We start from the raw sequence: 23,657 nt of genomic DNA, 5'->3' as shown, positions 1-23,657 counted from the left end.
TTAGATTGTTGCGCAGCAAAAGTAATATGATTCAGTGGGGAAAAGGACATAGAATATAAGCGCAAACCTATAAAAATAAGTAATAGCCTAAAAATAGGCGAAAATAATAAAATAGGTTAATCAAACAATAAAAGCCATAGACAATAGACCTAATTATAGGATGATATAAGCCCTAATATTTCCTGCTGACATTTTCAACACATGGGTATCGGAAAGAAATGGATAGCTCCTAACATTGGGTTCTTCTCTCAAGAAGAACAAAGTCTTATAATGAATAACTGTCAGCATTACAAAACATAACCGCGAAAAGTAAAAGTTGTTTCTGCTTCCAAGGCTAGAGAGGATTACTGGAGGAACTGTCCCGTCACTAGGACACAGTGGGCATATTTTTCATTGATAAAATAGTTTGTGGACACATTGAGGGTGTAAAAAGATTTTCTATTCATAAAGTCGGCCTCATGTTCTTCGGGGCTGCGGTAATGGAACATGAAATAGCCGACATTGAACCAAACACTGTCGGGAATCCACTTAAATAAAGTCAGCGCAATTAATATATGCAACAGTAACTTTAATCCATTAATAATATGGTCAATTAAGTAGCCTACCTGCTATATCTCCGATATAATAAGTTATCATGGAAAACAACGTGATTCTACTGGTCTGTAAACACGTCTGTTAATTCAAAACTAGCCTAACAGGTTTCAGTTTTTTTTGTGATTTTCATTTGTATATTTGTCCATATCGGGATCCTGTTGGAATGGTGACTCCCTGTTTCCAGAGAGCTGATTGGTCAGAAGGTGGACCTTTCATACGTTTTGTTCCGATATCCTGAACTTAACCTGCTCCGGAGCAGGTTAGCCGTGCAGCATAAGTTACCATGGTGATCTACCCCGGTTAAAAGTGAACCACCTTCGTGAGACAGAAAAGCCAGGGTTAAACCCAAAGCTAGCTCGCTAACCCACTAATCTCGCTTCGTGATACGGGCCTCTGGTTGTGAAACAGACATTGTTTCTCTATGGATGAGTCACCTTCATTCACTGGTTTCAGAGTGATCCTTGACTGATAATACAGCACGATATACCACCTACGCTTCATACTGTGGTGAATGAAAAACAGAGAGAAGGGGGAGAGAGAGAGAGATAGACAGAGAGAGAGAAGGGACAGAGAGAGAGAGCGCACTTATCACTCAAATGCTAATGTGAACATCCCCATCTTCTCTCTGTGTCGTTTCTGTTTGTGGATCAAAGCATCTGCCGGACAGATGACGCAATTCACGCACGCAGGCCGGCGCAAAGATCACAACCCATGGTGAAATGGGAGTGTGTGTGTATGAGAGAGAGAGAGAGAATATGTGTGTGTGTGTGTGTGTGTGTGTGTGTGTCACAGCCCCCAGCCAGATTCAGAGCCATGACACCACACTGATTCAGGGGCTGAGGGGCAGAGATGGAGGAGTGTAGGGGGAGTGATGGGGAGATGGAGGGATGGATGGAGAGATGGATGGGTGTAGGGTTGTTGGTGAGTCATCGCCGCTCACTCCGAGGCCAGTTGGAAAACAGAGACCATCTGGGTTTCAGACCCAAGCAGAGATACTTCTATACTCTCCTCTTCTCTTACCAAGTTTTTGGGAGATTGGCCTGTTGGTCAACAGCATTAAGTGATGAGAACATAGATGTAAAAATCATCAGTGTTTTCTCCAGTGCTCCATGCTAACTCTTCAGCATACACTATGTTAAAGGAATAGTTCACCCAAAAAATGAAAGGTTTGTCATTATCTACACACCCTCATTTCAATCAAAAAACCATAATGGGTGAATTTTCATTTTGGGGTGAACTATTCCTTTAAGCGGACGTATTCAACTAGCATTATCCAAAGTATGAAGAGTGACCCTTTAGTATTAAAAAGTTGTTCATGGTTTTTATTATATGACCTGTAGATTCATACATTTTGAAAATGAAATATCATTAACTAAATAGCTGATGTAGCCAGGTTTATTTTTGAAACTACTGCAGGTGAGCAATCACATATTCATCCACTGTGCAGTGATTTTGAGCTGTACAGTCCCCTATGGCCTACCACATTTACTTACTATGCAAGCAGAGAGAGTGGTCCCAGGTAGTTCAAAACATATTTTTTCATTATTTTGTGTACATTTTCACCAATCTTCTACACAAAGCTGCAGGCCACGTTAGCATCCTACGGTCACTCAACATATATAGTATAAGCTAAAGAGTAAACCAGCCTTAACCTTAACTATGTTCAGAAAAGTCCTGGCCTTCCCTCCTTGCTGTCTTCACAACTCAAGGATGCTCAAGGATTACAAGGTCAGTGACACTATTATCTCTTAGTTATTTGCATCTGTATCAACTACTTTGTCCTTGCATATTTGTTTGCCGTGTAAATTTTGTCGTAAATGAGTGACGTCTGAAGCATTGACAAAATGACAGCATATGAACTAGCCCCATATCATCATTTGGTATTCAAAGAGGCCCATCTCCAGAGTGTTCCCTATTCACGCTGTGTCAAAGCCAGTGGGTAGATAATGGGCACATAAGAAACAGGCAGGCCTAAACTGGCAGGGGACACTTGAAGCCAACAGTGCAGGTGTGTGTGTGTGTGTGTGTGTGTGTGTGTGAGAGAGAGAGAGAGAGAGAGAGAGAGAGAGAGAGAGACAGCGGTACAGAGAGATAGGGCCGAGGAGGGCCAAGGCTGAATAACAAGAAGGTAATCTAGGAGTGATAGAGAAAATTAACAGTGGGTCTGGAAGGCGAGAGACAGACTAATCATAAAAAAAAGAGAGAGAGAGAGGGGAAGAGGAGCCGGTACAGAGCGATTGGTCTTGATGAACACGAAGGAGTGGAACAAAAGCGCACTCTAGATTGCCTGCAACACAACAGCTCTGCTAAATTGCATTGGCTATCTATCTTTCTGAAAGGCATGGCAGGACAGGCAACTTTAACTGCTTCCTGTGTTATCTAGCAAGGAGAACCTGAATATGGCCGCGAAAAGACGTTGAACTGAATCTGAATATTGTCACTGCAGTTAATCAAGTGGGTAAGACTGCTGAGTCACAAAACTAACTTTTGATGCGTTTGCTTGTGTAAACACGAGAGAATATTGATGTGTGTATGTGTCTCTGTATGTGTTTCTTAATTGGCTTAGCGAGGGAACATTCATTAGCGGGTCTTTCAGTCTGGTGAAGTTGGAGCGCGGGCACACCGGTGTCTAATTGGCTCTTTGTGTTTGCGATCATATAGTGGAGTTGGTTGCTGATGGGACAAAATAGGGGCTAATCCTCTATGTGCGTGTGTGCGCATATGTGTGTGTTTGTAGCACGATTGCCTACTGAAGTATACTGCGCGATAAGTACACACATGCACACACACACAAACAGCGCATGCTTGACCTCCACCCATTATCTAACCAAGGACGGATCCCATTCCCAGCCTGAGGGAAGAAGAGAGTGAGGTTGATAGTTAACTGTTAGTGCAGGGTCATAAACACACTCTAAACAGAGATACCCCAAGGGAGCAGAGAGGTCAGACACCAACACTGACAAAACACCACCCTGCCCTGACTGACAGCATCAAGTGGGCCGGGGGAAACAGAGGCTAGTGAGGGACAATGTGCTCACACCTTATGTGCTGATGCAAACAGCTGCTGAGGTGGTGAAAAGTGGTTTCAAAACAAACCTAGACAGAAGTGTGTATGCGAAAGACAAAGTGAAAGAGGTGCTTGACATGAGATATACTGCAGATAAATGGTTAGGTTTTACAGCTTGTGTATGTGTGCACGTGTGTGTGTGTGTGTGTGTGTTTGTGTGTGGATACATGCACACAGGCACGAGGGAATTTGAACAAAGAGAAAAAGGAGAATGGAAGAAACGGAGAGAGTAAGCCATGAGTATTAACAACTTACGTCTGTGTCGGGACCCTTGTCCGCTCCGGGGCAGGAGAAGGTGACAAACTCATGGCACCGTTTGTGAACCACAAAACAGCACACTGTCCGAGAGAGAGAGAGAGAGAGAGAGAGAGAGAGAGAGGGAGAGAGAGAGAGAGAGAGAGAGAGAGAGAGACAGAGAGACAGAGAGACAGAGAGAGACAGAGAGAGACAGAGACTGTTATTTAGGAAAAAGGAACAAGTGAATGTCCATGTAAATTATTGTCATTCAATCTCAAACAAAGTTTGACAACACTAGTTTTGCCTGTCTGATACACACATACAGAAACAAATGCGGACAGAGACAAACAGACTCGAATGCGCGTGCACACCCACTCCCACACCCACACAAAAAATGCCATTATGTGATCTTGTGTGTTCTGCAGCTCTCTCCAATCTGTTGGCTTGATGCTGATTGCATCATCCTCTCCCACTGAACTGGGATCAGCCGCTACCAAGTGTCACCCAGTTTGACATGGCTGACATGACACCCTGACGCTGCTCTCATGTCAGTGACAGTGACATTTACATTTGGATGCTGCCGCAGATCCGCGAGAAAAGCAAAGCGTGGACATCTGTGACAGCTAGAACACAAGCTGACTCCCTCTCTAACTCTCACTCTGTGCATCCAACTGCATTTCTTCCCTGCCATTATTTGAAACGCCTCTCTTGCTCTCTCTCCTTTTCATTCTTACACTATGTGTCTCCTTCTGTATTTGTCAAGCTGTCTGCTTGTTCATGTGCACTTTTGTGCTCTTCCACCATCGTTCTCTCTGTGTTTTTGTCTATGACTCTCCCACCATAGTCACAGTCGCCAGACAATCTGACAGGCATTGGTTAAACAAGTGAAATGAGTTTATTGATGAATCACAATGAATACCAGGTATTTTAAGTGTTTCCACACAAGGGTGTATCATTACACTCAGGGCTGCGCGATATCGACAAAATCAAATATCACAATATTTTAGACAGAATACCTCGATATTGATAGTGAGACGATATTTTGGGGATGAGTATTTGTGCTTTCATGAGATATTTACACAAAAGAACATTTTGAAAATTAGTAATGATCATTAGTAATCAGTAATGTGTAATCAGTAATAAGTAATATGAATATGATGAGCAGGTAAAGGCAATCATTGTTCATTTTATTCAGACAGAATAGGCTAATAAGTTCAGAAGAAATTATTTCACCATATTATGATAACCAAAATCCCAGACGATATCTAGTCTCATATCACAATATCGATATTATATCATCCAGCCCTAGAGCAGATGTTTGATGAATTGATTGATTTCTATTCCCCCTCATAATGGATCTCTCTCGTTCCACTAAGCTGTAGAAAGAAATAAACCATCTTCAAAATCATAAAACGAGAAAAGTCTGCTCATCCTTCAAGCAATATCACCACCGTCATCATCAGTTTCTTCGTCAGTTTCATCATCATCTTCCTAATCCACATCATCCTCTTGCTTATCATCGTCATCTCCATCATCATTATTATCATGGGCATCAATATCGCCATCATTATCATCAGCGTAATGATTGTTTCCATCATCGTAATCCTAATCCAACCCTAATCCTCACTACAACAGATCTGTGTGTGTGTGTGTGTGTGTGTGTGTCAGAGATGGATACTTCCATGCCAGTGCTGTAGTGCTGAGCCAGTGGGAGTGAACAGTGTGAATTCATCTCTCTCAGTAATAAAGAGGAACATAGGCAGAGAGAGGGGGGGGGATAAAAAGCTCAGCAAAATATTAGCCCACAGTGATTTATCCCTGCTCAGAAGTTGTCACCAGCTCCATTTGTCATTTCCATAACATACAGGCACACAGAGGCAGGGTTGTACGTACAGCTAAATGCAGATAGAGGGAATTTCTAGGACCAATGCAGGGGTTTTGCATCAAATACCTATATTGATACTTTGGGAGTAAAAGTACTAGTTTAGTTTCTGCCATAGTAGACTATTCTTGTGCTGAAAATTTTCTTGCATGACTCATTCAAATCTAGCTTTCAAAGAATATTTCAACTGGCTTTAATGAATTTCCCTACATTTGAACAACAAACTGCACTGCCTATATCAATGAATACTTTTGGTGTTTTTCCAGTATGGTTCCTTCTATAAAGGCAACAAAGACAGCGTGTGTTCTCGCTACCGTTGGGAGGGAGAGAAGGACCTCCGCACATTGTGAGGTGGCCTTGCTAACCATCAAAACCGACTCTGGAACGCTTGGGAGCGGCCGGCACCGGTAAATAAATTCTCAGGGCCTCTGTGCTCAGAACAGATGGAAGATAATCATTTAGCTCCGTGCTCCAACAAGCAGCCTTCTGAATTGGCTTTTCATTCATGCATTCAAAAAGGTGAAGACAAAAATAGACCACGGCTTTGTCAGAGAGAGAGAGAGCAGTGTTGAAATCTGACTTGATTTCTGGCCGAAATCTTAAAAAAAATAAAAAATAAAAATCAGACCTCTGTATCCGTGACTAGTTAGTATTATGTGCAGTTTGCAGTATTCGGCTCACAGCATTCATTCCCACTTGTATCTACCTCCTAACTCAGCCCTCCAGTCCTTCCATCCCACCTCCTGCCCACTCCCCTGCCGTTGAAATAAAACATTTGCTTACGTGCAAAGGAGGAATACAAAACACAGGGAGAAACTGTGCGTATTTTCATTTCACTACAGTTCTGTAACACAGAGTTTTACTCAGCAGGATTACTGCTCCAAGCACAATCATCAGGTTTCTCTTTTCCTCCCTCCACAGTATGTTTATTGCAATATGTGAATCACTGGTGTAATGACGTCTGCAGCTCTCTCTCCCACTCTCCATCCATCAGCACTCCTCACACCCCCACCCACCGACCCACCCACCCGTCCACCGCTGACTCTGTTTAACACTGATCCCAGACCAAATTGAGTGTCTGGTTATGCTACAGTGTTTTGCGCACTACAGATTTGACACTGATCTCAGTTCAGAGGTGAAGGAGGGCCGCTAAGCTCCGTATAGTGGAAGGGATAAATCTAGCTTTGGCCTGTGTGTGTGTGTGTGTGTGTGTGTGTGTGTGTGTGTGTGTGTGTGTGTGTGTGTGTGTGTGCGCGTGTCTGTGTGTGTGTGTCAGGCAGGCTTACCCTGACTTACGGAAGACAGAGACGGAGAGTCTTTCTCTGTGACTATAATCCTTGTTGGATGGTGACAACTTGCACACACACATACACATACACACACACACACAAATAAAAATAGGAACCCTGGGCATTAAGAAAGTGTGAGCCAATGTGCTCCAGTGGTTGAAACACAGAGGAGCTCAAGGGGCTTATGGGAGGTTGGTCAGGTGGAAATCTATAAGAGAGCTATAAAGACATGTTCTCCTGTTCTCTCTCTCGCTCTCTCTCACACACACACACACACACACACACTACCCGCACACCATCTTACATCTACACCTGCTCCACGCCATGGGCTGAAACAAGGAGGACGAATATAAGTCTTACACTCAACAATGTACATGCATGAGAGAGAGTTTGAGAGAGATAGAGAGAGAGAGAGGAAGAAAAAGAGAGAAAGACAGAAAGAGAAAGAGTCTTGATGTGTTTTTTTTTTGTTATCTTAACATTGCCTACTTAAAATACATTGCTATAATACATCTTTTGTCACCCAGAGACAGGGATCTGGCTGTGAAGCACAGTGGTGGGCAGTGTAGTTCTATCCAGATGGTTGTAGTCCTCAGAGGGAAAGCAGCAGGAGCAGAGGTGGCACAGTGACATATCGTCAGGGATGTTATGATTAATTACTATGGGCTTTGTTTCACCAGCCTAATTGCATAAGCACACAGATAAGGGGCTTTGGCAGTACAAAGCAGCTTACCCAACACACACATTCCTTGTGTGTGTGTGTGTGTGTGTGTGTGTACAAGACAGTAAGCACATTATGCCTTAAATTTGTACACACTATTTTGATATGTGCATGTGTCTATATGTCTACATGTGTATGTGTGCGCACACACAGATGCGTCCGTGCCTGTTTCCATGGGAGAGCATTCACATATTTTTCTCACACACATTCGGTGGCATTTCTACACCTCTCCATCCACATCCCTATCTTCCCACAAGTGATCCTTTGAAGTGTGGATTTAGGTCTGGCTAATCTGGTGAAATTGGTAATCTGCTGGGCCACTGTTAATGGGATTATGGCGTAGTGTCGCCCAGAAGAGAGGCTCACGGTAGAGATAAGGGAGAGGGCAGGAGACCCGCAGCGCCGGACCGACTCAATACCTTCCAGACACTTTCCATTGATCCTGGCACCCAGAGTGCAGCCTAACACAAAGAGAACGGGGCTTTGATCTAAGATCCACAGGGGGGAAGAGGGAACTGCATGGGGGGTGAGGGTGTGTGTGTGTGTGTGTGTGTGGGGTGGGGGGTGGGGGGGTAAATGGCCAGTGAGGAACAAATCCACAGGGATTTAGGGATGTGTCTGGTATCACAGGGGTCCCAATGACTCTGTCTGGAGACGGATGGATGGAAAGGAGCCAAATGGAGGTTCAGTGCATAGAGATGCTCTTTTATCTGCTCAAACAACTGTTGTACTCTGGTGTGAACATGTTCTCTAGGGAAGAAATACTGTCCGGGTCAAATCAAGTGATCAGGACATGCGGAAGGTCCTGACCAGATTAAAATGATGACCGGAAGTAGTGAAGAGGATTGAAGGAGAATGACACCCCCCCCCCCCCCCTTGTAAACACAAATTATTCGTTACACATCTCTTCTTATGATACATTTTCCAATCGCTCACTGATCATGTAGAATGCTCCTCTTTCCCCTCGTTGCAGCTCTTTGGTATTTCTGTACCAGATTCTCTGCCATTTCAGGTGAGACAAGAAAAAAGGCAGAAGAAAGGAGAGGCAGAGAAGAGGAGAGGAGAGGAGAGAGGGAGAGGGAGGTGTATTGTCCTCTCTTGGTTATTTATAGGCTTGATTCTGGCCATGGCTAGAACAGTGTGTACTGCACCTCACCATAGTGGAGAGGTGGGCGGATGTTTCCCCTGCCCTGCTCTACACCTGGCCAATGGACACTATAAATACACAGGCAGTAGTGTATAGGGCAAACACATGCACACGTGTGTACACACACACACACGCGTGCGTGCATGCACAATGACAGTATCAGACAAACATGCATGTGAGAGCAGAGTGAATGGTGAATGAGAAGCTATTCCTGTCACGAACTTGTTTAAGTGAAGAGTGATGGGGAGAGCTGGAAAGATAACCATAGAAAGAATCATATAACAGACTGATCTAACTAGCCTATATACAGTAGCGATCCATACTCCTGTCCTGTGTCAAGTTCTCGTCAAATTTTGATAGGGTTCACATGTCAACCTCAAAGAGAAACTCTATCCGTCTGTTGTTTACCGACCTGACCATTTCCTCAGCCTTCCCCTCACACTCTTGGACATTCAGAGATACAGTCATGCATGGTTTCAGCTGTACTTGAAGCAAATTGCTTCGCTGGTTCTGCAAAAAGCAGCAAAAAAAGCTCTGCCCTATTTGGTAACTCTATACAACTAGGCAGTACCCCACTTGTATTGTTGACTGTCAGAATAACCTTTTTGGGGAAAATAAATGAATGCTTTACAAACAAAGAGGAGCAAACTTTGAAACACTACACTGCACAACTCTGGTCAGGACTTGTTATCAACTGCCCATGCTGGACTGTAAGCAGATGGTGGTGCTTGTGTGTATAGAAATGTATCTGTCCATACCACTCTGTGTCAATATCATCATAAAAAAATAAACATTATTTCATATACTACATGTTTTATATATGCCCTGCAGAAATCTGTCAATCAATCTCCGACTTCAATGACAAGAAGTGACCTTTGACCTCTTGCCATTGTGGTGAGTGACAGATCTGGGGGTCCCAAGGCCCCAGATCACATGACCCATAACCAACTGCTCTCTCTAAGGACTGGTGAGATGGATGGCCAGTGACCTCAGCTGGACTGCAACTCTGAAGTCAAGACAGTCAGGGACCCCAGGAGTGGCCTTTCTATATGCCTGCTGATACTTTTTGATGGGAATGGTATTTCACTTTGCATTTTCCTTGGATTGCCTGAATGTTTTTTACTACTATACTTTAGCCAGTCTGAAAGGCATTTAAATCACAGTATTTCCATTATATATAGGTTATTCAACCCTGGTGCAAGAGCTTACACTGGTCTGCAGTGAGTATTTAAGGCCACATGAATGTTTTCATTCTCTCTATAACATCATAAGACACTTGCTTCCTTCTCTTATCCAATGTGTACAGAGAAAATGTTGAGCTCCTTTCAAATGAAAAAAACTGCCAAAATTCGGAGAGATGCCAGGCTGCACTGAGAAGTAACTATTAAAATCAACTGTCTGATTTTCACACTGTTAAATGTGTGATTACGTTTGGTCTGAAAATCTGCCATATTTTTAAAATAGCATGCCAAACTATCAGTAAAGTCTCAAAATGCCTCTTCACTTTCAGCAGCCCTAGTGCAGTTTCACCCGGAATTCTTATGGGCCTAGAGACCCCAAACAGAGTTGAGCATGTCCATTGACTCTTATAGATTTCACAGCATTTCTGCTTTATTGGACAGTTCACAGTGAAAAGAGACAGAAAACATGGGACAATTGGGTGAATGTCAGGCGACAAAGGTTCTAGACTGGGTTTGAACTGCACATACATGGTAGGCATCATAGCCAAACAAGCCACCAGGACAGTCCAAAAGTTGCCCTTTTAAAGAATTTCACCTCTGCCCCTTTCAGAGTCTGTGCATGCTGCTGATATTAGATGTCTGAAGTTAAAGATTTAAGATAAGATTAAACTTTAATAATCCCTGTGAGGAAATTGGGCTTTTAATCAGGTAAGTCCAAGCAAGAGCAGGTTGGGCTGTTTATTAACTGTGGAGGTAACATTGGAGTAGAGCAAATTGCCACGGGATGTGACAATATAATTCACTGTCCTTTTCCTACCACTCCTGGGAGGTGCAGTGTGTGTGATATACACCAAGTAGCAAGTACCTGCACAGGGAGGGAATGACAAGGGAATGTAACTGCAGCTGCAGCGAAGGCTGGAAACTCAATTTCAACCCACGCATTCGATTATGCATGCCACAGGCACATAAGGACACACATATGAGCACGCAACATGCACAGGCATGCACGCACACACACATAACACACATACCAGTAAATATATGACCCTGAAAGCGACAATAGAGCTGTTCACAGAGACCACTGACAAAAGTGCAGATAACAAGAATAGAGGAGAGGAGAGGAGAGGAGAGTGGAAGACAGACGAGAGCAGAAACAAACATAAGAAAGGATGAGGTAAGATACAATGAAGAGAAGAGCACATAAGAGAACAACGGAGAAGAGAAAACAACACAATAATCTTCCTCCGCATGTCTCCCTATGGGAACACAAAACTTCCCCAAGATTTGGTTTGTGTGGAGCAATTACCTCCATCACCATAATACAATCTAATAAACTAATCAACTCATAATCAACTCTGAAAATTTGTGTGTGTGTATTTGTGTGTGCATATCTGAGGATTTCTGCAATTTCTACATGGGAACGGGGGAATTGCAGAAAACAGAGAAGAAAATACCTCAGGGGAGGTTCAGCACACTAGGGATGCTGCTCAGTTTTCAAAAAAGCAAAACAAAACAATCATGACAAGCTCAGCCGAACTGCTGTGTGTTCGTGCGCAGTTAGAGTAAAGCGAATGGAAGCTGCCTCGGACTCATAACTTATATCTTATTGGTTAAGACAAGGTGGGAGGAGCTAAAATGGAGGTCAAGGTGAGTCTGGCCTTGTCAGATTGCATCACAGCTTCCAAAGTTCTGGTTGGCGGAAACCCAGTCTCCTCCCACGCAGCGATGCAGGTTGACAGGCGATGGCAGATATCACCGTGGCTCCCTGTCTCCTGAGATCTCTGCTTGATTATGCATGTCTGAATGCCTTGTTACAGCAGACACAGACAATAGAGATGATGTCCCCTGTGTGTGTGTGTGTGTGTATGTGTGTGTGTGTTTTTTTTGTGTGTGTGTATGTTGTTGTGGTGTGTGTTTCTCACTCTCCCAACACAGAAACACTAAATAGCAACCCAGAAGGACTGCAACACCTAAAACACATATCCAAGCACACAGAATTGCACAGACTTGCCGGTTATATTCCAGTCTAACAGTAAAAACTCATATCCACACCTCCTTGTGTTTCTCCATTCTTCTCCCTGAGTGGTTCGACCCAGCAGCAATGGGTTTCTATCAGCAGAAGGATCTATTTTCTTCTACAATCAGAGTCATTATTTTGAAATAGAGGCTTCCAGCTGGATCACAGCTACACGCTACAGTGCGCCTTACGCCTCTGTATAAATGTACAGATGGATGGAACACATTCAGTGCTCAACAAATGTAGGAACACATACAGTACGTGGTCACACATGGCACACACATACACACACACATACACAGAACATACACACAGAAATGCACACGCACTTTGCAGCACTAATAGTGTTTGTATTAAGAAATAGCCACAGGGGGACTGGATCAATTATTCCAAACTACAGGTGGGAGTGTTTGGCTGCCAGACATCTCTGAGTCGCACAGGGGAAATAGTGATCCAGCCTCATGAATTAAATATGACTCTAAACACAGAGGCAGACACACACACATACAGACGCACACACACACACGCACGCATGCACATGTGCGCACACACATAAATACATGCAAATCCGTCCTCATACTTTCAAGTGCACACATTCTCTATCATGCATTTGCACAAACAGAATGCACTCACATACACACACGGATGTGGATGCACACACGGACACTCTTTGTCTACTGCTCATTTTGACACAGACACACACACACACACACACACACACATTCATTGGCAACTCACTCATTTTCTCTGTCAAACCAATACATGTACAGACATACGCATACACTGTTTAAGTCTGTCTGTTTAAGACTCATTAAGTCTGGTTCTCTTGTCCCCTCATCCTCTCAATTACTCTCACTCACTCACGCACGTACGCAAACACACACACACACACACACACACACACACACACACACATACATACACACACACACCACCAGTCGCCGACGTATCACCTGCAGTGGTCTGGCCCACTGCCCCCTCTGTCAGTGTATCAGGTGTCAACAGTGGTAGTAATGTAATGAGTCTGGCTAGCCGGGCTCCATACAGCTGGCTGACGCTACTGCAGACAGTACTAGAGAGACAAGTCTGATGTAAATTAGACTTGCTGTCAGTGGGAGGTGTCAACACACACATACACACACACACACACACACACACCCACAGACACAAGCGCACACGCAAACACACGCACACCGCTAAAGGCACACACATGAATATGCAAACATGCTCAAACACAGTTAGTAGCCTCAGGTAATGGCTTTACTAGGAATTTGGCTTCTACTTGCAAAGCCCACTCAGAGAGCACAGCCAGGCAAATGGCAAAGGCCACGGCAAAGTCCAAGTGTGGCGCCTGGGGACTGACCGATACCGCACAACATCAACATCTGAACATTTTCCATTCCTGCGGCACTGGACGTCCAAGACTTTGTTTGGGGCCAATCAAGTCTAAGCTAATGTTATCTCGGAACATTCTGAAACATAAATAGCACTCTTCTTTTTTACTAATTTCATTTAATGTCCCTAAATTCTCTCACAGTCATTTTCTTATCCTCTGTCTCTCTTTCTCTCTGTCTTCCCCAGCACAGATGCTCACACACACACACACACACACACACACACACACACACACACACACACACACACACACACAGAAAGAGACCACAGAAAACGAGCCAAAATAAAAGAGTTACATTGATCAAACTCACTCCTGCGGTAGAAAAATCTCAATTAAAACTAGAGGGACACTTGTAACACTACTCTCCAAGTGTTGAAACCATATTTGCCTATTCTGAAATAATCACTTTCAGTCACTGGCCACAGGTTACTTGAAGCTACAGCCGGATATGCTGCTGATAGACTATAATGCCAGCTATTGATATACAATTAATACAACATGGCGGCTGAGCGGGCTGCTGCACCTGCTGCGCACTGTGATGGGTTTGAGTGTGACTCTTGACCTTTGTCTTGCCTCATATCCTCCCCTGCTTCTCCTGTCATTCTGATAAAGCTGAAATGTGTCAAAATAAAGACATATTGTAACAGCTTGCTAAGGTACATGCTGACACATTTAAAGTCACTGTGTTAACACAGCTAGCCCAAACAGAGAACCTAACACTGCGACAATGAGAACTAACAAGCTCCAGCACCATTTCACAGATGGCTTAGCACGCTCAGAAACAGGCATAAAAAAGGGACATTTGGACAGCAGGGAGACATGACAGCTCCCTCGTATTATCATTGTTTGACTGTGTGCTGATTTATGCACGCACACACACACACACACACACACACACACACACACAGAGCCTGGGATGAAATAACTTCAGCTGAAAGTAACAATTAGGTTAGGTAAAAGGGGTTGGTTGATATATCATTGTACACATCAAAGTTAATATTAGTTCTGGCAGCTGTTTTCAATAAAAATATCAAAGGTACATTGGTGATTGGAGACAAGCCCGTCAGATCTGGCGCATGTGTCAGATCTGTACAAACATGATGCTTGAGTCAAAAACATTGTACAAGTAGCAAATGGCACGTGACTTCAACTTTAATAACAACATTGACTATTTCATCCAACCATGAATCAGTTGAGCTGCATGAATCATAGTGAATTCATATTGGAGTATGAATCATATTCATGGTCCAATGACGGGAGACTTACACATCCAGCTCGTGTCAGATGAAGAAACACAATGCCTAAATTAAGATGAATCATTATGACTTTTTGCGAGCATGAAACACCAAGTAGTAAATCTAGAATAATAACACTAACAAATTAATTTGACAATAAATAGATTAAAATCCCAATCACAAAAATCCCAATACAAAATAAAACACAATGCAAAAACAAAGAGTCGTGGATAGATGAGAAACAGTGTCTAATGTTCTTATAGTACAGTGTAAAATTTGAAGGAAGGAAGGAAGGAAGGAAGGGAAGCAAAGGAAGGGAGAGAAGAGGCAATGGAGGAAGAAATTAAGAAAGGAAAGCAGGAAGGAAGAAAGGTAAAGAAAATGGAAAGGTAATGGAAAATGTGTGAAGAAGGTGAGGAAAAAGGAGCAGCGTCTGATGGATTGAGTTGGAGTGTGTGTGTGATCTGACTCTGGGTCAGCAGACAGGAGGCAAGTGGAGCAGAGAGTAGTTGGAGGCCTCCAGCCTCTCCTTCAGCTGAGCTGATCCAGGGTCAGGACATTACACGGCAGCCAAGTAGACAAGACCAGACTGGACAACACTCGCCACAGGGCCTGCTCTCTGTCGTGGCCAGACACATACACACACACACACACACACACACACACACACACACATACCTACACCCATGCAAAGACACATACAGGCACCCACTCACACTGATGCAAACGCACAGACACAGCCACAGACACAGCCTACTCAAAGATGGAGGGATCTGAAAACACACGCACGCACGCACGCACGCACGCACGCACGCACGCACGCACGCACGCACGCACACACACACACACACACACACACACACACACAGACACAATCTCTCATTCTCCCTCTCTCTCTCAAGCCTTCCAAAAGTGTATTTGTAGCAGGAAAACTGCAGAGCCCCAGAGAAACACAGTCATGCTGTATCGAGGTCAAGAGGCTTGAGCCAGTAAACCTGTGCAGTGTAAGTAGTAAAGGAGTCAGCGTACTGCTGTGCTGCAGCCCTTTTATTGCTGATTAATGACACTCGGCTGAGGAAGGGAGCATGACTCTTCTCATCACTAGGCAGCTCTGTGCTCGGCTAATTGGCCAGGCCGATCCACACGCCCGCATCCACCCCTGTGTGGAGCGATTAGTCAGCCTGGCGAATGGATGGCTTGTACTGTTTGGAGCAGCCGTGGCAAAATGGCATTCTATGCTTTCTGCAAGATGGTTTCAATTAGCACCTGCTCCCTCCCACACCACCCCACTGCTGTCTTATTCTTTTTATTTGTCATCTTTTCAACACTTTTCACTAATTTTCAATACCACTTTGATTTTTTTGCTCACCTATGCATAACAATGTACATGTACACACACACACACACACACACACACACGCACACAGTCACAGTCACTCTTTTCTCATCCTGGGGTTTTCAAATGGAGAAAGCCTACATGAGTGATTCATGAAGCGACATGCTTCTGAGGTAAAAGTCAGGAGACCGGAGAGAGAGAGAGGGGGGAGAGAGAGCAACCTATAGACCTGCTAACCTGCTACCTGCTATATCTGGACAGCACTCCTGCTCACTCCCACACTGAATAACTCATGACCTTTTACTGAACAGACAGGGCTATATGTCAGTGAAACTGGAAATGCATCAGGAGAAAGTCCTTTGAAAAATGACCAAGATGTGCTACGAACTGGAGCCCTTTTATCCTGTCATGCTGGGCTGAATGAGTAATTCAGTGATATGTGAATTTCCACTTTTACTGTCTTCACACTTTCAATCATATATCAAAAAGATATTCTACACATTTCTATTGATGCAATTTACATTTAGCAGGCCAAGCGTTCGGTCCTTCATCAGAGCTTACATGGCACTCATAGCTTGGCCTATTAATGCAAATTGCATAGATCTAAGTGCGCAGAAGATCTTTTCCACTGTGGTTTCAACTGCTTATCCAGCACCTTGGCAAAGACTCTGAGCCAGGTGAGCGCTAGACACAGTTTCAACCTAAAAACAAAAAAAAAAGCATGAATTGGGGCAAATGGAAGAAATGAGACAAAAACCCTCTAGACCATGTAGGACAAGTGGCGCCCTTCTGCTGATGTTAACCGCTCTCTACAGTGGGGTGAATTGGCTGGTCCATTGAATACGTACATGGTTAACCTCACTTTCAGACACAATTACGCCCACCTCCCTCGCTCTCGTCTCTCTCTCTCTGCCACAGCACTTCTTAGCAGCTGGCTCTCTCTGGCTCCACACGAAGAGCTGCTCTCACAGATAGAGTCCTGCGTTTTCACCGCACAGCCTCCACCGCCACGGTGTTTTAGCGGGATCGGCTCTGTCCGGGCTAACAGCTGGGATCAAAGAGCTGTTGACAGAGTCTGAACTGAGCTGTCAAGGCTAACACACCTGTCTGACATTCAGTTGGCGTTACAGTGCCTGTAAGGAAGTCTCAGTGATAGTGTGTCTTTGTAATATCTACTGCTGTGGATGGAAATAGACTGGGGTGTATGTTATATGAAAGATACCTGCAGTGGTTCAGCATATAGATTGCTGTCATTGCCGGGGAGAAGAAAATGTCAATATGCAATGCATTAAGGTTGTGTGTGTGTGTGTGTGTGTGTGTGTGCTTGCGTGTGAGTAGGTGTGTGCAGCGCTGTTGCATGCAGCCACGTGGGGTGTGGTTGATGTATAGCTTTCTATTCCTGCTCTGCAGAGAGCCATGTTGGGCTTCCTCTCCAGTGAATATATCAAAGAAGCCTTCTGCACCAGCAAAATACACTCACCACCACAGAATCCTTTCACACTCACTGCACACACACACACACTTCTGCATGACCACATGTTCAAGCAATACACACACTAAAACGCACATAATGAACACAAAACGTATGCTACCTCACAGAATTTGTCTTAGTTTGGAATCTTTGCGGTGTTTCCCACAGGTTGAATTATGGCTGTTGTAGTTCACTTGCTTTCAGTGCTTCACAGCATTCAATCCTTGTTTTTGTAATCTCCATCGATGAGAAACGGCAGGTTTGAACGCCAGCTTAGTGGATCACAGCACCCAAAATAAATCGACAAAAATGTACTTGGACGGCTGTTAGTTTCCCTGGGCGGGCTGCCCAAATATAATCAATATGTGGGAAACCCTACCTTTGTACAGAGAGTCTTTCTGCTCTTCAGCTAATACCTTGTATGCTGAAAAATAAATATATAATCAAAATACAGATGGATAAGCTGGGACTGATTAAAGCCATTAGATCAATACGCTGACGACTTACTGTTTGCGACCTTTCACACCATCAGAGCCAAAGTCTACAGCCTTCCCTTTCACTTTACTGTTTTATGTAAATATCAGGAGGCAGGCTATCTATCCTCATGATCTAAGAGAACTTATAAAAACGTCCTGTTCCTTCAACATTAGCATCCCCCCCCCCCCCCCCCCCCCCCCGGCTTGAATACTAAACTAGCAGAGATTCATTGGGCGGTTCTTTGCAGTTTTGCAAATTCATCACATTTACATTTCCTTGTGCCAGTAACAACAGAGTCTTAAAAATACAGAAAGACAACTGGTGAGCGGAGAAAAGTGATGTTCAACAATGGAGAACTGCATTAGTGAAGGTTGTAAACAACAAAGAGTTTTGAGGAGAACCTGGCTATAATCAAAGTGAATGTTTTGTCTATATTATTCATCAATCAATTCAGTCATTACTATATTGCAATTCAAGCACTAGCAAAGTTACCTCTGACTTTGAACCTTTGCCACATGTCATCCGCCTCTCTCTTGCCCATCCATCTTGTCTCTCCCTACTGTGAACTGTCTAAAGTAGAGATAGTATCCATAATGTTCCTAGTAGCATTTTGGCTGTTTGACTCACTGTTCTGTTTGACTCACTGAGTTACTCTTTGCTTTTTTAGAGTGAGGTGATGTGGTGAGGCTGCCAGTGCTGTAATGGTTTACATGAGAGGCAATTATGAGCGAAGTCAGTGGAGAGACTGTAAGACACAGGAGAGTAAAACAGAGAGGAAGGACCTCTGCAGCCTTCATCATTTGTCTGTCTCTCTCTCTCTCTCTCTCACACACACACACACACACACACACACACACACACACCGTGCCAAAATACTTGTATCTAAGAACTCCCCTCTCATGCAATTTCATCAGTGGGACCCAAATAGAGACTAAAAATGGAGATCAAAGGATAAATTTCCATGCAGTCCATTAAATTCCATTCCAGTCTACCATAAGGATGGTAGCAAAGAGCTGATTTTCCCTTGTTGTGGCTGTGGCTATTTTTGCCCTGAGCGGAGCAGGGAGGCTGGGAAAGAAGAGGAGACGCAACCCTGACACCTTCAATTAGAGACTCCTCGCTGACAGCCTCCGTCTCCTGTCCTCTCTCCTCTCCCCCCTCCTCCCAGCGGAGAGCACAAGGTGAGAATACAGCAGGAGGAGGTGTGCCTGGGAATGTGTGTGTGTGTGTGTGTGTGTGAGTGAGAGAGAGAGAGAGAGAGAGAGAGAGAGAGAGAAAGAGAAAGAGAGAGAGTATATGCATATATGTGCGTTGGTGTGTTCTGAAAAGTAGCTACATCTGCAATAATTCCTGCTTTAAGGCTATAGCATCTAAGAGTAGCAATGTGTCAAAGAGAGTTCATCCTTACCAGCGTATATCTAAAGAGCTGGTACCACACCTAACTATGGTTTTTGTGTGTGTGTGTGTGTGTGTGTGTACCATATGTGTGTTTCATTGCCTTTAGTCTGTCCAATCATAGTCAGATCTGGAGGTATTACCTGTTAACAGAGTCTCTTAGCTATTATCACACTGTCTATAATCAGTCTGCAGTATTCTGTGACAGTGAAACACTTCTGTTGCTGTGTGAACAGTCATGTAACTTCACAGAACGGTTCTGTATACACAGATTTTAAAAAGCACAACTTAAGTATGCTTACTTAACATGAATGTGAAAAATATGTATGCTCAACCCAATTATATCCAAACTATGTATAGCTAATCTCAGCCTACAAAACACTACAGAAAGGAATACAGATAGGCTGAATGATAGATAAAGCATAGATAAATGTAAAATACAATACAATAAGTCATCTGCATATTTTATGTATTCATACAGAAACTACAATACACATACACATATTGAAATTTCAGCAGACTAACTGAACCTCTGGGGGTTTACTGTAACCCTATATATAGGCACTAATTTGCATATTTTAATTTGTTTACAGCAGGGAATCTGTTTCTGGTGGTAAATATGTAGACAGATGGACAGTCACAGGTAAAGAGAGGGAGAGGTGTGTGGATGACTAAGAGCCGCGCTGCAGTCTCTTTTACTGGGTGACCCTCAAACTGCACTACACACACTCTCTCACACACACACACACACACACACACTCACACACACACACACACACACGCACACACACACACACACACACACACACACACACACGGCACCACAGGAGCAGGAAGAGGGAACACATGCTTCAAAAAACTGGCACACACATTCTCTAGCCCTCTGCCTCTTTCTCGCTCTCTCTGGCTCCCTGCATCTTTGTCCTTGCACAGAAATAGCAAAATATTACTCTGAGGCTGGGAAAGTCCCATGTGTCCATCTTTCCCATGCACACGGTCCCTCTTTTCTTCTATTACGTGTCTCTCAGTTACCTTTTATCTGCATCTTTCTCTCCCTCCTCCTCTCCTCTCTTTGCTGTACTGACTGGACACTCCTTTTTTCTTACCCTCTGTCCACCAATAAATCCCATTGATTACTGAGGCTGTTTGCTTATCAAAGTCCATCAATTTGTTTACGGCTCGTCATCTGTTTAATGTTGCACGATAACAAAAGAACTATGATTCTTGCTGAGATAAACCCTGTTTAGTATTGGAGAGTAGGCATGATGGCATTATATAGCAATTGATTTACATCCCACAGTGACCTTTCCCAGGATGGAAAACGCCAATTACCATAACCTTTTACAAAAGATGAGTGTGCATATGAGATCATGGGGAGGAGCACCAGCTGAAAACCAGACTCACATCTTACTTTCGCTTTTCCTCCCTTGACCTTCAAGCCTCATATATGAGGCTAGGGTAGCCATAAACTAAAGTATGCACATACCAACCCACACACAGACACACAGACAGAGCTCTAAATCCCCTCAAGTGCACATTGTGCTCACCTTATGTGGGTCAAGACTGATATCTATTAAACCGGTCCAGGAATAGCCGTGTGTGTAATCACCACAGAATTCATTAAGCACAGCTGGAGTGGTGAGACGCATAGAGGTGAGCACTCCTGGTCTAAATTCCCCTAGGGAGAATCTTCCCATCCAGAGTAGACAGCTAAGCGTCAAACACACACACACACACTTTATTGATCCATTCACCTTGAGTTTGAGACAGGAACTAAAGAAGTGACACTGAACATATTATGTTGTCATGGCAACAGATGGTTTAGGTGTATAAAGAATAAGACCAATATGGGGGTAAATGTCTAACGTTGGAATTCTGTTACATGCTGATACTGTCTTTTATATAAATCATTGGTGTACTATCGATTATGGATGAAGGTTCAATATGCTGCCATCTTTCACCCCATAAAGCACTGCAAGACTTGCTGCTGAGATAAAGCACAGGCTACTCCACATCCACTCTGTCAGACACACACACCAATCCGCATCTAAAATACATCAGAAAACCACATCATGACACACTTTCCACTATGAAGCCACACAAAGGCAGCCTGTACATGGATACATATTCTAGTGCAGAATATGTATCCAAAAAAACATAAAATAATAAAAAAAATAATTAAAAAGGCAAATCATCATTTTGTAACAGATACTTCAACAAAAGTGGTAGAAAGTTATCAGCATGTTTGTGGCAAGACTCTGAGCCAAGCATTTACTGCATCTTGTCGGAGATTTCATCTGTCTCGCTCTCTTCTTTGTGCCATTTTTGGAAACCACAAAGATTAAATCACAGTGCTGTGACTGCTCCTGTCACTCTTTATTGTTGTTTACCGCACACACAGCACATACACACACACACACACACACACACAGGCACCCATGCACTTGCACATACACACACAAGCAGGCACACACACACACATGCACACACAATCTTTTACTTCAGGACAGTATCACACACATCCTTGAGCCTTCTCCTTCTCCATCGTTGTCTTCCTCCCTCTCTCCTCCCCATTTTCTCGCTCTAAGCCCTTTCCAGCGGCTCTCTTGCCTTTGTTTGTTAAAACAGAGATTATGAGGGAATAGCATGTGTCATCTCATTACACTGCATTGTGTCTCAGCAAAAACACACAGGCAGCTCCCTGACAATTAACTACCCACTCTGAGCTGACTAATGCTGCTGAGCCTCCAAAAAAGACCCTTTTTTAATGTCACCAGATGACATTGTGTTATGCAAGCGAAATATTTTGACATGATCTGCTGAGACAGTCTGTTAAAATCAAAATAATGCACTTCTGACGGTCACTGCAGCACTGGAAATGGTGGCAGAGTCTGTTGTGAATCGGTTATGAAATCGTCTCCTTCCTATTTTGGTGCTCAGGAGTATGGCATTCGTAACTGCTCGCATGGCGGTGGTATCGAGTGTGATCACCAAGTGCTGTTTGTCTGGGATTTCAGCATTTCACTCATATTCAGAGGGAAGACATTGCCTCCATAATGTCATCAAGATGCCACCCAGACAGGCAAACAAACGCATTGTCACAGCTAACTGCTACCGAGGCCCATTTTAAATGGGAGCTGAAGAGATGCTGCCAAGCTACCGTGTAGAATCATCATTTAAGGATTATTTGGAAACAAGGGGTGTTTTGTGTTATGGGTTATTTAAAGGGGAATGCTCGCCTGGGGTATACTAGTTGGCAGAGATCTGGCACATCACAAGCAGAGCGTGGGCCAGGCACAGTTACTATGGTAACCTTGGCACACCATGCTGGCAGATCTGGCCTGAGTTTACAGTACAGTAGCTTTTGAAGATGAGGGAAAAATATAGAGAACTTATGCTGTTAGTCTAAATGACTTTCTGACAGATAATGTAGCACAGGCTTGTGACATTTGAGCAGTTCACATTTCTGTGACCTGCTCATTGCACACATGCAGACATTAGCAATGTGCAATTGCAGCTGTGGGAAAAAAATGAACTATAGTGTCACAGGAATGTTGTGAGGGTATGTGTGTGTGTGCCCAAATAAGGGTACAGTATATATTGTCACTGTCAGGTGAAAACCTCATAACTCCAATTTTCATATTTTAGCATCAATTGAAGGATTACATGCTCCTCTATGGGTTGAAGAAATTCCACAACCCATGTATTTATGAAATTTATTTCAAAACCAATTAGATAAACTCAAAAATGCATGGTCATCAAGCTTGAAACAAGGCTGTTAGTTCCTGAAAAGTTGACATTTTGGAGATGGACCCGATGACAGCAACATGCTACAGCACCCTTCTCTTATGCCTAAACCCCAAAATATCTCTTAACTTAAATCTGAAAGTGTAGATCATCCCCTGCTACTTCCAGTCGCTGTCATCCGGTCCTGCTCGCTCCCAATCCTCTCTCGTCCTCGACATTCCCTCTTTACAGTGACGAGCTTCAGATGAGAGCCTTTGTCTGGCACCCAGACTGTGGTAATCCCCTTATGTTGACATATAAGAGAGTCTTGTGTCTCTGTGTCTTTAGGGGTGATAGCTTGCATACAGATCAAAAGGCCTTTTGGGCAGGGGCTGAAAGTTGTACAATTCAATTTGACAACCCACCAATGCATACAAAGAAAAACTACAGCAAATATTTCTTGACAGTGTGCGACTTCAACGGCCT

At 43.7% G+C, this 23,657-nt stretch overlaps 1 protein-coding gene across 3 annotated transcripts in view; it reads right to left on the bottom strand.

Annotated features, from left to right (window-relative positions):
- The window catches only part of prkcab (protein kinase C, alpha, b), a 90,582-nt gene that overhangs the window by 55,026 nt on the left and 11,899 nt on the right, over nucleotides 1–23,657 (bottom strand). For all 3 annotated transcript variants that reach the window (XM_071910468.2, XM_071910467.2, XM_071910470.2), the window contains exon 3: nucleotides 3,917–3,999. In XM_071910468.2, coding sequence (XP_071766569.2) covers nucleotides 3,917–3,999 — 83 coding nt within the window. The remainder of the gene's footprint in view (nucleotides 1–3,916; nucleotides 4,000–23,657) is intronic.

Source organism: Centroberyx gerrardi, chromosome 7 (genome assembly GCF_048128805.1).
Source record: "Centroberyx gerrardi isolate f3 chromosome 7, fCenGer3.hap1.cur.20231027, whole genome shotgun sequence".
NCBI lineage: Eukaryota > Metazoa > Chordata > Actinopteri > Beryciformes > Berycidae > Centroberyx > Centroberyx gerrardi.
The sequence above is the reverse complement of the archived record's forward strand: the minus strand, read 5'-3'. Positions and strand labels throughout refer to the sequence as shown.